Source organism: Equus asinus, chromosome 9 (assembly GCF_041296235.1).
Source record: "Equus asinus isolate D_3611 breed Donkey chromosome 9, EquAss-T2T_v2, whole genome shotgun sequence".
NCBI classification, from domain to species: Eukaryota; Metazoa; Chordata; class Mammalia; order Perissodactyla; family Equidae; genus Equus; species Equus asinus.
In genome coordinates this window covers 34,229,818-34,244,938 of record NC_091798.1, presented here as the reverse complement: position 1 = coordinate 34,244,938, position 15,121 = coordinate 34,229,818, and the positions used below count along the sequence as shown (strand labels likewise).

The 15,121-nt window shown below is 43.7% G+C and overlaps 1 protein-coding gene across 6 annotated transcripts in view; it reads right to left on the bottom strand.

Annotated features, from left to right (window-relative positions):
* PPP2R2B (protein phosphatase 2 regulatory subunit Bbeta) overlaps nt 1-15,121 on the bottom strand; it is a 435,701-nt gene that overhangs the window by 47,089 nt on the left and 373,491 nt on the right. For all 6 annotated transcript variants that reach the window (XM_070517246.1, XM_070517250.1, XM_070517249.1 and 3 more), the window contains one exon: nt 10,296-10,473. In XM_070517246.1, the coding sequence (XP_070373347.1) occupies nt 10,296-10,473 (178 nt within the window). The remainder of the gene's footprint in view (nt 1-10,295; nt 10,474-15,121) is intronic.

Below are 15,121 nucleotides of genomic sequence, written 5' to 3'. Positions count from 1 at the left end.
TTTATGTCGGGAGGGAAGGAGAAAAGAGATGAGCAATGCATGGCTCCCCGTATTATCTTGAAAATGGAATGATACATTTTGACAGTCCATTTTCTCTTCCCTATCCTTTAGAGCTCTCTATCCAAATTATTTCCCGGTTGTTCCAAAGAACTAAATGGCAAAAGCAAAACATAGCATTGGATTCACAGCTAATATACAAGGCAGACAGCCAACAGATTGCTATTAAATTAACCCTGGGGCTTGACAGATCTGTTCTTCCTGACCCCAACTGCTCAGGCATTCCTTATTAATGCTGAGCCCAGGCAAATTACCTCTGCTAACAAAAGGGGTTAATCTGCCTCTCTGCTGGGACTCTGGAGGCAACTCTGAGGACAGGAGGGGGCACAGCCAGTTTGGCAGCTGAGCTCAATGCTCAGAAGGCAGAAGGCGGGAAGGTGAGGGCACCACTGTGCCAGGCAGTGGCCTAAGGCATCATTTAAAAATCATAATTGAAGACACTGGGAGGTCACCTCTTAAGGGATCAGCTTTAAACAAATAAGAAGCCAGAGCCATAAATTACATCAGCAGTGGGTGAGAGAATGGAGACGGTTATGGCAGGATGCTAAGGGGGAGCATGGGGGCCATTAAAAAGTCATTTCCTTAATCCCAAATTTGAAAAAGCTTTCTACAAAACAAAAAGTCCACTGCAACATTACAGAAGAAAAAGATTGACAACAACCTATATATACAGGAATATGAAAATGATTAAGTAAATTTTGATTTTCCTCATTAAACTGTTTATGCACTGAAATTCCAGGTCTGTTAAAAAACAAAGTATGAAAAATTCTATCTATATTATGATCATAATGTCATTTGAAACTTATACTCAAAATGATGAGCCAAAAGGCAAGATACCAAATGTTAGTGATAATTCTGAGCGGGTCTATGAATTTTCTTTTTCTTTTCGATTATCAGTTATCATTTCCACATTTTCTTTTAGTAATGTTTTAGTATTTTAAGATTGAAAAAGACAAGACACGGGCTGGCCCCGGTGGCTGAGTGGTTAAGCTCACGTGCTCCACTTTGGCAGCCCAGGGTTTCGCTGGTTTGGATCCTGGGCGCGGACATGAAGCCACTCGTCAGGCCACACTGAGGCGGCATCTCACATGCCACAACTAGAAGGACCCACAACTAAAATATACAACTATGTACTGGGGGGATGAGGGGAGAAGCAGCAGAAAAAAAAAGAAGATTGGCAACAGTTGTTAGCTCAGGTGCCATCTTTAAAGGAAAAGAAAAGAAAAAGACAAGACTGTCAATGCTTATTTTACATATATATATAAATATACATATATATACATTTATATATACATATATATATTTATTTACATATAAATATATATATGTATATATACATACATATCTACGTAAAATTTTAGGTGAGGAAATTTAGATACAAATATATACAGTCTGACCATAGCCATGTAAAAACACATCAGAGAGAGAGAGCAGAACAGAAGGAAATGTAGTTATATCTTACAGGGGATTCGATCCTAAAGTCAGCATGTAAGTTACCCTTTAGTAACTCTAGCTTGTGTCCATTCATTCATTTCTTCCTTCATGTATTCCATAAGTGTTCACAAAGAATCTGTCAGCAGTCCTCCCGGTGCAGGGGATATAGCTATGACCAAAGCAGACCAAAACCCCCCGCTTTATGGAGCCTATATTCTAGTAGAGGACATGGTCCCTAAACCAGGTAAATAAATGTCATATATAGTATATTAGATAAAGTAACTGCTAAGCAGAAAAATAAAGCAGGAGAGAGAGAGAGAGAGTATATGTGTATGGGTGGCAGGGGGTGTGTGTCCCAGATCAAACAGGAGAAGGCTCCTGGATAAATCAAGAGTTCAGATTTTTTTTTTCCTTTCTTTTACTTCCATATTTATTTATTGTTCGGAGCCCTTATAGTTGAGTTAGCTAGCGTTATGTTAAAATTGTGATGTAAATCTATTGTATTTATACCAAAATTTAGAGATTATAGGTCACCTTATAATCTTTACAGTGACTACATATTATTCAACAAAGAAAGCAATAAACATTACAAAAAAAAAAAAGGCAGTCTCCTTGACTTAGACCCATCTGCGAGGGAGTTGAGAGAGCAACAGCCTCATCTCTATGGGTAAAGTTCAAGATAAGATTATGATAATATTGTGATTGTAAGAAAATGGGTTCAGGAGATCGGGATTCAGTTTTGATTCCAACTCTATTTTGCTCAGAGAATTCGGGAAAGTCATTTTATCTCTCTGGGTTTCAATATCTTTGCCTTTGAATGGGTATAATCCTATTAACTGTCAGCCTTTGAGAATTTTGATTACTAAATAAGATAATGGAGAAAAAGTTATTTATTAAATGGATTTATTGTGGACTGAAAAATCCTAGCTTCCAAAAGAAGCATATATTTTTCCAAGGATAGCTTTTATATGTATTAGTTTTGTGGACTTTTGAAGGTGACTGTCCTCATATGCTTCTGGCTGATTTTGCTGATACTTACAAGCTTTTGTTTGTTTGTTTCTAAGTCCTGTCTAAGCCAACCAAATATAGGAGAGCCAAGCAGGAGGCCTGTCAGCAGGCCAAGCTGCAGAGTGGAATCTAAGTCTGCCTGGGTAATATACCCATGCTCCAAAGCAGTTGAGGCTTTTCACATAGCACTTAAAGTCTGCCAATACTGAAGACGGAGAATAGCCTTATCTTGTCCTTGAAAACTGAGCATATTAGAGTTGGATTCCCTTTTAGGGAACATGAGTTTCTTTGAAATCTTTTTTCCTTTCCAAAGTCCAAATTTAATCTTTGGATATTCAGCAGTGATTACAAAGCATCTAGATCTCGTTAGCTGAGCAGACACGTTGCTTGATGATAACACTGGAGATCTCCAAAGAGGACTCCAAGGGATATTCTTCTCTTAAGAGCTTAGAAAAAGCCAATGTGCAAACATTCATGGAGGGTTTGCTGATTGCTGGGCTCAATATGAGAGGACTGACAAAGAGACGCATGGTGCCATGTTAGTTACTGCTTTTAAATATGTATTGAGCTGCAGAAAAACAGTGGGCTGCGATGGCTTTTATGATCGGGAGGCACTTGAAAGTTCCTTAACCACAGACTCTTCCAGATTTATGCAACATAGAGCTTGACATTCCACTATTAGAAAATATACAATACTTCCTTCAAAGCCCAACTCAGATGTTACTTTCTTTATGAAGCGTTCCAGCCCTTCTTTCATGATTCCTATCCTGCGTATCCATAGCACCTTGAATGCACCTCTGTGAGAACGATTAATCCATACTATTATAATTGAGTAATTTGAGACAGTGTCATAGAATACATTTTACTGGAGTATGGAGTAACAGAAACCTAGATTTTTCTCTTTTGGTGAGGAAGATTTGTTTTGAGCTAACATCTGTTGCCAACCTTCCTCTTTTTGCTTAAGGAAGATTCACCCTGAGCTAACATTCGTGCCAATCTTCCTCTATTTTGTATCTGGGTCACTGCCACAGTATGGCTTGACAAGTGGTGTAGGTCCTTGCCCGGGATCAGAACCTGTGAACCCAAGCAGCTGAAGTGGAGCATGTCAGACTTAACCACTACGCCACGGGCCAGCCCTGAGAGATCTAGATTTTAATTCCAAATCCTGTGACCAGTTATTTAATCTCAAATGTCTTTGAACTTGTTAAGTGATCTGCAAAAAGAGGAAGAGAGTTACAGGAGATGATATGTGTAATGTACTTGGCACTTAGTACAGGCTCAAAAATGGTCTCATCTTCCCCAGCATGGCTGCGTGTCTGTCCCCCTCTGTTCACATACTCACTCCCATGGCTTTGTGATATGTTAACTTGGTTAGGCTGAGCTACAGTCCTTAGAATTCCCTTTCTAGGATGTTTCTGGTAATGGCTAATAAGGTATATTCTCTCAGGAAAGCTGGAGGAAGAAGCAGTCATTTTGCAGCATACATGCTCTTTCTCCCAGTTACTCAATCAAATACTAATCTAGATGCTGCTGTAAGAGATTCTGCAGATGTGATTAAAGGCCCTAATCAGTTGACTTTAAGTTAATCAAAAGGGAGATTATCCTGAGTGGGCCTGCATTAATCAGTTGGAAGACATTTAAAAGAAGGTTTAGGCCTTCCTTGAGGAAGAGACTTCAAATGGATGCTGGATCTCCAATTGCTTTCTCTTCCCCCTAAATCTTCCTTCCTCATGGCCATCTGTCGACAAGCTTCAGCTCATGCCGTGATCTTCCAGCCTTCTTGGGACTTTCCATTCCTGATAGCCTGCCTTACAGACTTTGGACTTGCTTGGCCAGCCCCACAATTGCAAGGGAAATTTATTGTAAAAAGTCAGTCTCTTTCCGTTTCTCTCTCTCCACACACACACACACACACATGCGTGCACACTCTCTCCTACTGGTTTTGCTTCTCTGGGTGAACTCTGATTCATATACCCACCCTCCAGATTACAAGGGCTATGATACTGGGGGTGGGGTTTTATCCATCTTGGTATATCCAGTGCACATAGTAAGTGCTCAATAAATATTTATGGATTTTACTTTAACTCATTCTTGTGACTTAGCAGCCTTCTTTAGGCAAGGTTTTTTAAAATGCAGAAAGCCTATAGTAGGTCAATAGGCTAAGAATCCAGGCTTGTATAGTGTGGATCATTTAGCCTGTGGTTTTCTTAGGAGAGAACGGAATCCAAGTAATAAGGTAAGAAGAACAGGGGGCTGGGGAAATTCTCCAAAAAACAATAGCTACCATTTATTGAGCCTTCTTTCTGTGCTAGGCACTTTGCTAGGAACTTTACATGGTTACTTCTTTTAATCCTCACAACAACCTTATAAGAGAGACAGTATTATTATCCTCATTAGCTGATGAGAAAATTGAGGATCAGAGAGACGTTAAGCAACTTGTCAAAGTCGCACAGATTTTAGGAGATGAAGCTGGATTCAAATCAGTGAGTCTGACTCTAGAGCCTGCATTCCCAACTACTAAGCTATACAGCTCTGAGGAAGTTCAAGGAGCCCAAGAGAAGCCTGCATAGTTGAATTCCTTCCCTCTCCCCTGACAACCTGAGGCCCAAAGGGCTTGCCCTGTTGAGGAAGAAATCCCCAGTGTTATAAAGCCTTAGGTCTGCCTCAGATACAGAGGGTCAGCATCCACACAAGCAAGGCACCAGGCCTGGGAAAATCCACCACGGCTGCATTTAATACAGGATGGAGGGGCTGCCCTGGCACACACAGGCCAATGTGCTGGACATGTCACTGGAAGCGATGCTCTGCTTTTATGCTAAATGCTAGTCTGAGATGGATATGTCCATTTGATCTCCCGGTAGGAAGAAAGCCACTGCAGCAACAAGGGAGAGAAATTTACACTAGGCCCCCAGCTTCCTTCAAAGCCTGCCTGGCAGAATCCCACGGGATTAAAAGAAAGGCCGCTGTCCATGGTACTTAGGGGTGAGAGAAGCTGAAAGCCAAGAATTGAGGTTATGTGGTTCCCTGCTCAGAGAATCAACTCTCAAAGGGCCTCAGCTTAGTTACCAAATGAAGCTATGCACAGGGCTGCTAAGACCAAGGTCAAAGATGAAGCACTCCTGGAGTCCAGTTGGCTTCTCCCAGAGAAATCCTTTGTCTGATTCCTAGACACTGGACTTCGGCAAGTCTGGCTTCTGCTAACCTTTCTAGCATTCCTTGTACCACATTCCACCTCACTCTCTGGGCTCCAGTCACGGTGACCCAAAGATTTCATGCTCCCTCCTTCCACAGACCTTTGCACATGCCGGACCAATCTCTTCACACCTCTTTGTCAAGTTTGCTCATACTCTTCCTCTTTTAGATCCCAACTCAATAATCAGTTCCTCAGCAAAGTCTTCTTTTATTCCCTAGTCTATATCATGTTTTTAAGAAATGCATTCACAAAACTATATTCCCTTTCTTCACAGGACTTATTTTTGTTGGTAATGATACTCATTAGTGTGATTATTTGATGAACATCATTCTGAAGGTAGAAAATTTATTTCTTTTCACTATTGCATCCCCATGGCTTAGTGCAGTGCCTAGAACAACCAGGTGCTCAGTATACAGCTTAGCACCTATTTTTACTTGATATGAGTCTACTTAATAGGGTCCACATTGGACTAGGTAAAAGCCCAGGTCAACTCATTCTTAGTCCTGAGAAGAGAGTTCAAAGAATCCTAGGTATACCATAGTTTTCATAAAGAAGAAACATCTTTTTATAGCAATTTTCTGTTATTGAAAAGTTAGGGCTACCTCTTGCCCTAGAATATCACTCATCTAAAAATGAGTTATTATTGTCCTGATGTAGTTAACCCATTAAGGCCAAAGTTTGACCACTTTAAGCCAGAACCTGTTACACAAGACAGGGAAAGCCCGGCTATGGATGGGAGGGAGAGGATTCAAGACCAGGTGCCACGAGGCTGGGAACGCCTTGCTCTGAGATGGTGCTAAACATAAGGCCCTGGACCTCAGGGAGCCTGCAAATATCTGCTCACTAGGGTATAATGAGCAACATCTTGCAAAGAGCACCCAACTGCAGAACCAAAGGAGGAGTCTACAACTGAGAAGATGATCCAGATGATGAATTTAGCAGAATAGAATCCACCATTCTAACATTTAACTTCCTGAGTTCCCTTGTCCTTTTAATGATATCATGATTGTGTTGGTCCCTGTTTATCATTTACTTAGCAAGGTACTGCCCTAAGCATACATGTATGTGCATGCATTTGTATGTGTATACACATACATGCATATATTTTATATTATAATTAAAAATATATAAATATATACTTTATGTATATGGATAATTTTATATATATAGAAAACATCTTTTAAAAAAAATTCTCACAATCCTCTTTGATAAAGAGCCTCTCTCCAGATCATTAACCAGAGGCTTGGCTAAGTTAGGAGACACGCTAAAGCTCACACAACCAACCAGTAGTAGTGCTGGTGAGAACTTTGGGCTCGTCAGACTCCAAAGCCTGTGTTCTCAACCATAATGCCAATGTCACACCCAATGTCAGGCACTGGGAGCTGTGACTTTTTTTTAACCGTATCGCAAGACCACTTGTCTTACTAACCACTTTTCTTCACATATACTTACTTGATAATTTAAATGGGTTTTTCAGTATTTGTGAAATCATAGGACTGATATGATCATTGTATTTTCTAATATTCATTATCATAAATACATAATTATGAATACAGAAAAAGTCCACGGACTGCCCAGAAGCACCTTGCCCACCACCTCAGTGGTACTCAGACTACGCTTTGGGAACCCCACATTATTCTATCCTGAATCACACTTCTTCAGCCTCCTTAGTGGATGAGAGGCTTTCTAGAAATGGTGCTAAACAACATATAGTTTCAGAAAATCTGCTGGTGGTTGGCGTTTTTCTGAGGCTGTTTGGAAAGATGGACGCTTCCTACCCAAGAGGCAGCTGCACTTCAGTGAGGAGAGGCAAAAAGGTACCGGTTTGAACAGTCTGCTCAGTGCTTAAGGCGGTTTGGTTGAAAAGAACTATATAGACATCAGTTATCATCATTCTCATGATGACAATGATTATTTTACATATGGATGCTTTAAGGGTGAATGGCACAGTCTCATTTGTATGCCAGCATCTGGCAGGCTGTCACACATCTGCAGAATATAACCTAAATTGTGCTATTAATATTTCCCCTTTGCATTCTCCCCAAGGCATCTGTCTCCCAAATTGCCTAAAGAAACCGCCCTCCCCCTTGAAGGCCTAGAGGCAAAATTCAGAAAACATGTCACCCAGACTGGAGACAGCAGAAGCTCAGAGTGACAGCAGCTGAGCCTGAGCAGATTTCTGGCTCTTGGAATAGATGTAAAGGGAGAAAGGAAGCACCACCCACACTCATTCTATTAGCAGCTGCACTTCTAGGCAAAATCTGTAGGCAGGTTCTCTCAGACTCAGACAGTATGCTGAGTCTGCTCCATGATCAACAAAAGATGCCAGTCATGGTCCTGATGGTCAGTTCCTAGTGTCTTCATAATCACCAGTACCTGCTTAAAGCTGCCTTCCCTGAAAAGCCTTGGGGAACTACTGAGCAGTCTTCTGCAGTGGAGACTAGCTAGCTGTGTACCAAAACCACGCCCTTCTTTCTTATGTGTCCAGCTATACTACATTTCCCAGCCTGCCTTGCAGTTAGAGGTGGCCATGTGACGGAGTTCTACCCAATGGAATGCATGCTGTTTCAGGGCCTGGCTCACAGGAGTCTCCCTGATGTGTGGTCCTCCATAATCTTCCCCTTTTGCTGTCCTGATGCAGATAAGCATGGGGGCATTGGTGAGCTGTAAGATGAAAGGAGCCTGAATCTCTGAATCACTGAGTGTGGGAGGCTGCCTCCTGATGGGGATCATCAATACTGGACTTTTCAAGAGAAAGGATCTTTCATGTGTTTGAGCCATTATGGGGTCTATTTTACATCAGAACATCCAGAGCTTTACTACAACTAATACATTCTTAAAGTGAAATTTCCAGGTTAGATTTCATAATTACCTAACATCTCCACTTTGGTGGCATGCTATTGTTTCAAACTTGACAGGTCCAACCAAAATGGTACTTTCTATATGTCAAGTGTTCCAGGTACTGGGATACAGGAATGCATCATACAAAGTCCCTTCTCTCATGGAATTTACATTTGAATATGGGCAAACCCAAAATGCATAATTAAAAAGACAATTTCAAATAGTGATAAGTACTCTGAAGATAACTGGGATAGAGGGTTATTGAAGCTACTTAGGAATTAACAGGGGGAAGTGTCTCTGAGGAGGTGACATGAGATTAATGTCTGAATGATGACATGTAGTTAGCCATGTGAACTCTGGGGACAGAGTATTCCAGAAAGAGGGAACAGCAAATGCCAAGAATGGAAGTGAGAACAAGGTTTATCTAGGAACAGCAAAGAGATAGCTGGCTGAAGCAGAGTGACTAGGGGAGATGGGCTGATAGGGTATCAGAGAGGGAGGCAGGGCCCAGATTGTGGAGAATCTTGTAGTCCAAAGTAAAGAACTAGGATTTTACTCTAAGTTCAACGAGAAGCTACTAGAGTGTTTTAAGCAGGGGAGGAATGTTGGCTGAATTACATCTGGAGGTCCACTTTGACTGTCTGGGAACAGGTACTACGTAGGAGAGCAAGAAAGAATGGAGACCAGATTATTGCAGTAGCACAGGTGAGAGAACAGTGGCCAATACTGGTATAGGTTGGGAGGAGTAGAAATGGAGAGAAATGAGTTGATTTGAGATGTATTTCAGAGGAAGCATTGGCAGGGCTCACAGATAGATTGTGTTGGAGGTGGAAAGGCTGGTAAGTAAGAGAAAAGAATCAATAATGACTCTTAGGTCAGTCACTCTGGTGCCTGGGTGGTGAAACTATTAACTGAGAATTGGGAATTCAAGTGAAGAGTCACATTTGTGGTGGGATGGACCACAGGATAGGTAGTGAATAAATGACCTATTTGTAATATTAAATAGAGGGTCAATATAGTGGGGTGAGAATATTAGTTCAGATGCTCATTCAGCAATTTTCTTGACTTCTCTAAATTTTAGCTAAATAGGAGATAATAAAACTTACATTATGGGGTTGTTATATCAAATACACCCTGGGTGTGTAGAGACTAGAGGGAAGTGTGATGGGGACTTGAGGATTGCTAATAAAGTTTGGTTTCCTGACCTGGATGCTGGTTACACAGGTGTTCTCTGTGAAAATTCATCAAGCGGTGCAATTATGATATGTGAACTTTTCAAAATTGTAAGCCCAAAGTTTCCATTGCAGTGCTTGGAACTCAACAAATGGCAGCCATTACTATTTTCACTATTATGATACAATGAAAACATGTCCTGTGTACCTGAGGTCCACGCTGTCCATACAGGCCATTTATGAATCCTTTAACAAGAGGAAGGAACACTAACTGAATTCTAGGGTCTTATCTTATAGTTGATAGAGTCACATCTGATTTTAATTCATGACACATAAATGCCTCTGCATGAGGGAATTGCTTACAGTTCCAATCCAGGGCTAGCCCTGGCCCACCACGTGTAATTCAATACTTCCCCACCTTTGTGAGGATGAAAGACAGATGCCAACGTGATTTAAAAGGAAACAGTTCTCCCCAAGTGATAGGTGTTGCAGTGTAACTGCTCCTTCCTATTCCATTTCCCCTCAAGCCTGCTCATACCTGAATCCTTGCGATTCAAGCCAAATGGTTATCGGCCCCAAGGAAAGGATACTAAAACTTTGATTGGTTATTTCAAAGTTCCATAGGTTAATCCTCAGGTCATCAGCTGACATGTAGGTTTCATAGTCACTGTTGACTGATATGGAGTTGATGTGATACGTGTGTGCGTTGGCAAATACTCTTCGTGGGGTGGCCTCCACCATCAGGTCCATGGGTCTCAGGACAGGCACCTGGGATGCAAGAGAAACAAATTGAAGTTAGAGAAGATGATGTATTATCAGTCGATGAATCACATGTTGTTCCTATTCCCTCCGTTCCTTTTAGTTTTACTCCTTTCTCAAAAGATGTCACCATCAGTTAGCCCTGATAGGCAGGTTCATCCCTTATAGATCTAAAGTTCTTGTCCCAGGCCCCTCGAGGTGGCCTCATCTCAGGGGAACTTAGAATCCACTGTGTGGTCATGAGCTTCCAGAGCTGTTGTTCCAGACTGTTCACGTGTTTTTTAAACATGAAATACATTTTAAAAAGGAAGTTGTTGGGAAATTTTAGAAACATCTAGTTTAACTTTGATCTAAATTTATCCCTCATGGCTTTGGAGGCCTAGACCCCATCCAGGGGTCCTCAGTCCTTAAGGGCATTTGGAAAAACATATAATCAACCAAGATTCTAATAGTCTAAAGTCAGCCATTAATATACTGGGCACCCACTGACGTCCTATTTCACCTGGGAAACTCTCGGTTTATACCTGTTGTCTTGGCATACCAACCAGGTAGCATCCACTTTTATATCAAAACTGTCCTAGTTGGGACCATAACTATATGGCCATCACACTGACACATAAAGGGCACTCAGCATTTATTTGTTGAATAAGTGAGTAAGAATATGCGAGTAAATGTTTTCTTCCCCATGGGTCAGAGAGAATCAGGCAATTAAATAGTTTCCCACACAGGAAGCTCTTTCTCAAATATGAGCAAAGATCCATCACTCATCTGACTCCCTCTTTGAATTCAAAGGTACTTCTGATGACTCCCAGGGGAACAGGCTCCTGAGAAAGTGAGGGAGGACACTCTTGCCTGAGATGGGACAGATGCAGAACAAAAGAAACACAAAACACAGGTGTGGTCCTTTAACAGAAACAATAAACTGGAAGGACCAAAAGCTATTTTCTTTTCAAGGAAGTCATCTCTTGCAACCGAGCCCTGACTGATTTGATACCAGGTGTTGATGAAGACTTCAACGTCTGGATTTGTTTCAACCCAGCAGTGAGGAGAAGGCGGCGAAAATAAAGGTTAAATTTTGTGAAATGCAGCCCCCTCAACAATATAACCTTTCACAAAACAGAATGCTCCCAGCTCAGTCTTGAAGGAGTTTAGCTCACTTTTGAGGAAGTTTTAAAATTCAGTGAACAATTCAGAGGAATCACAGAGTCTATATAGAAGTGGTGCTGGGTATCCTGGAAACCAGAGGTAGCTTCAGATGTGGATGTAGGAAGAGTCAGGGGTCCTCTGAGTACCAGGAGAGGGAGGAGAGAGGAAGTCTCTGCGAGCCCGCCAGCCCAGTGAGGGATAACGGTTCTGCAGCACAAGCCCAGGGATGCCAAGGACTGGGCGACCTGGGTTCTGGTCACAGATTCACACTAACCCACAGGCTAGGTGACCACAGGCGATTAACCTGCCCCATCTGGGCTTTGTCTGAAAAACAATGATAATACCCAGTGTGCCTTAATTATCATCAAGGGTGGTTGGGGTCTGTTGAGACGATTTGCCCCCGGGTTCACCCTCCCAGTCACTCCTTCAGAAACATTTACTGAGCTCTGTACAAGGTCCAAGGTCGAGGGGAGGGGGTGCTTTTCAACTTGTGAGCAAAACCAGACACAGGCCCCACCTTCATATAGCTGGTCTAGATGGAGGAGGCTGATACGAAATCATCTCATAATAAAATGCAGTAAGTGCCCCAAAGAAGAGAAATCGTGCAAAGGAGGATTTAACAGGGTCAGAGAGGTCTGGAGAGGCTTTGCTGAGGAAGTATAAATTGGATGGCTGTGAAGGATGAGAAGGGGTTTACTAGGCCAGGAGGGGAGGGAAGAATGTTCCAGTCCAAGAAAATAGCATGTGCAAAGGTCCTGTGGTAGGGATGAGCAAGGCAAGATTCAATACTCAGTGCAGCTGTGACAGAGAGGGTGATAGGAACCATGGTAGGCGATGAAGTGACAGAGTAGGTAGGAGGCAAGCCCCAAGAAAGATTGTTGCCTTTATCCTAAGATAAAGGGGAAGAAATCAAAAGATTTACAATGATTGTCACATGATCAGATTCAGTTTCGATTAGATCATTCCTGACATACAGTGGAGAACATTAGAGGATGAATGAGGCAGAAGTTTGAAAAGGAAGGTGATACACTATGAGCACCAATTAAGGGGGCATCTGAGTTAAGGCTTTGTAATGGATAAAAAAAGTGACTCTGCTCTTAGGAATTCTCCCTGCAAATATCTGTTGGGCATCCATTCTGTGTCAGTCATTCTTCATACATCATCTCAAGTAATTCTTTCAACAACTCTGTGAAATAAATACTCATACAAAGTACTATTACAGAGAGAAGACTCAGGTTCAGTGAGGCTAAGACAGTGGCCCAGGGTTGCCCAGCTATAGGAGGCATAGCTAGAATCTGATCGCAGAGTATCCTTGACTGCAAAGCTAGTGCCTTTTCCACGGTACCACACCACCCTCAAATACCATCAGGGTGGGAAGAGATAAATGCTCTGTAGGTGACCCGAGTGAAGTGCCAGTGGAATTTATGGAATCAATAGCATTATTGATAGTAATAATGGTAGTGGTAGCTGTAGAGTTCGGTGGTTAAGCTGCCTCTAGAAACCTCAACTCGGTATTGTAGGTGTTCATGGTCTTTGAATAGGGTGTCCATTCTGTGTGCTCTCAGAAACACAAGCCGTGCTTTTATAGTTTGTCACAAAGGAACTCCCCACATGAAGCTTTTGAGTGCTACCTGCTCCTCTGCCCCCCAAGGTAGCAGAGCTCAGAGCAGGCTCCCCGGGGCCACAGAAGAAATGGCATCTGCGAGGACTTTCCATGGCTCCTCTGAAACGCTGCCCTGGGCCTCCTTCACTGCTGTGCGTTGTCGGCAGAGGCTTCCCTGGGCTGTGGTGACGGGGAGGGGAGCATGACAGCCTGGATCAAGAGGCTTTACAAAGTGGGAACTGCCAGCCCGGAGCTTCAGCTTAATGTGACGGGCCTGCCTGCTAATTCAGGCTGACACATTCCATGATGTACCACTTAAGGGGGAAGGCTCCACGCAGGTACCTGGGGAGGGAGCCTCCTATGCTTTCCCCAGAGTGTCACTCATGCTATTCCAACACCATCCCCACACCCAGGTCAGGCCTGTCCACTGCCCAGGGACGCCCCTCACCAGGAGGAAGAGGGGGCTCTGGACAGGGTGACCGATTGGAGGTCTGCTGGGACTGTTTCCCATCTGTTCTGTCCACACACTCCTTTCACGCAGGCAGGGAGAAGGGTTGGGCCTCGTTCCCTGCGTTCAGCGCACAGGCCACAGTGAAGGCTTTCTCCATAAGATGCTCACGGAGGGCTTCCGCGCCGTGTGCCGATCACTGTGTTAGAGCTGCCTGCCCCGCCTCTGCGGCAGTTTCATTCAGCCCTCTCAGGAGCCAGCCTCATGAGGAAAATGCCCCTGTCTGCCCATTTACAGGGGAGGCGGAAGGGGGTGAGGTATCTTGTGCAACGTCACACAGACAGCAAGCTGAGGAGCAACGTTAACCCTGTTGCAAATGAAACTATCAAGCTGAAATACGACATTGCCATTTTTGCAAGTCGAAAATTGTCAGATCTCAGTAATTTCACGGGGTTCAGCCTAACGCTTTGGAAGGACTCCGCGCTATGTGGGTGGGATGTTGAATCATGGAACACTGACTCTCGGAGGGGCCCTGAGAGCCTCTTTCAGGGCTGGCATCTGCGTGTTTGTGCGCTGGGGTGAGGGGGACGCAGTGCGAGGCCGTGGTGTCCAGGCCTTACCCCCTTCATCATTCTCAATCACATCTTGCTTAAATAACTATTTCTGTGGATAAGAAAAATTCGAAAACAACTCTCCCGGGCAGTTCCTGAAAGCTCCCGAAGAGGAAATCGAGACCCTGAGCTGTGCTGTCCACGGTCGCCCAGGTAGAGGCTGCTAGCACAGCCTGGGTTTCTGCCTCTCACCCCAGAGCTCCCTCTGTCCCCGCACCGTGTCCTGAGCCATCCTCCACAGAGCCCTCTTCTTGCAAATGACAGAACCAGACAAAACCCACGACCAAGCCAGGACCTTTAACTTGTAGTCCAAACCCTCTTTTCTGAGATCTTGGCAGTGGTTGATGAAGCTAGCATCAGCTCTGAGACAAGGCTGTGCTGTTTTGTGCTTGCAAATGAGAATGGGGGCCAATCCTCGGCCCTCCTCGGAGGGTGTAGGTGGTTCTGGATTGTGCTGCTGGAATTTGGTCACGCTCCTCGTGCAGGCACCTCATGCTCCTCCCCGACCTTGATTCAGTTTCAGCTCATCCCCCTGAGCCTGATTCCCAAGGATGAGCACCCCCGCCTGGATGGCAAGACAACCAGCATCATAATAGAAAATCTGCTAAATGATGTCCCAGGGCCCAAGAGGGCAGCCCCAGAGTCCAGCCTGCCATAAAGCTGACAGAGCTACATCTCAGCTGTAATATTAGGAGAATGCAAAGAGCCTGGAGAGCCACATAGCTCCCACCCTCACATCATTCAGGGCTCTGTCCAGTTATCACCCCGAGAGAGGCCTTCCATGCTCACCCCACCGTAAATAGCACCCCCTCCACTTGTATCCTCTTACCCAGCTGACTGCTTTGAGTG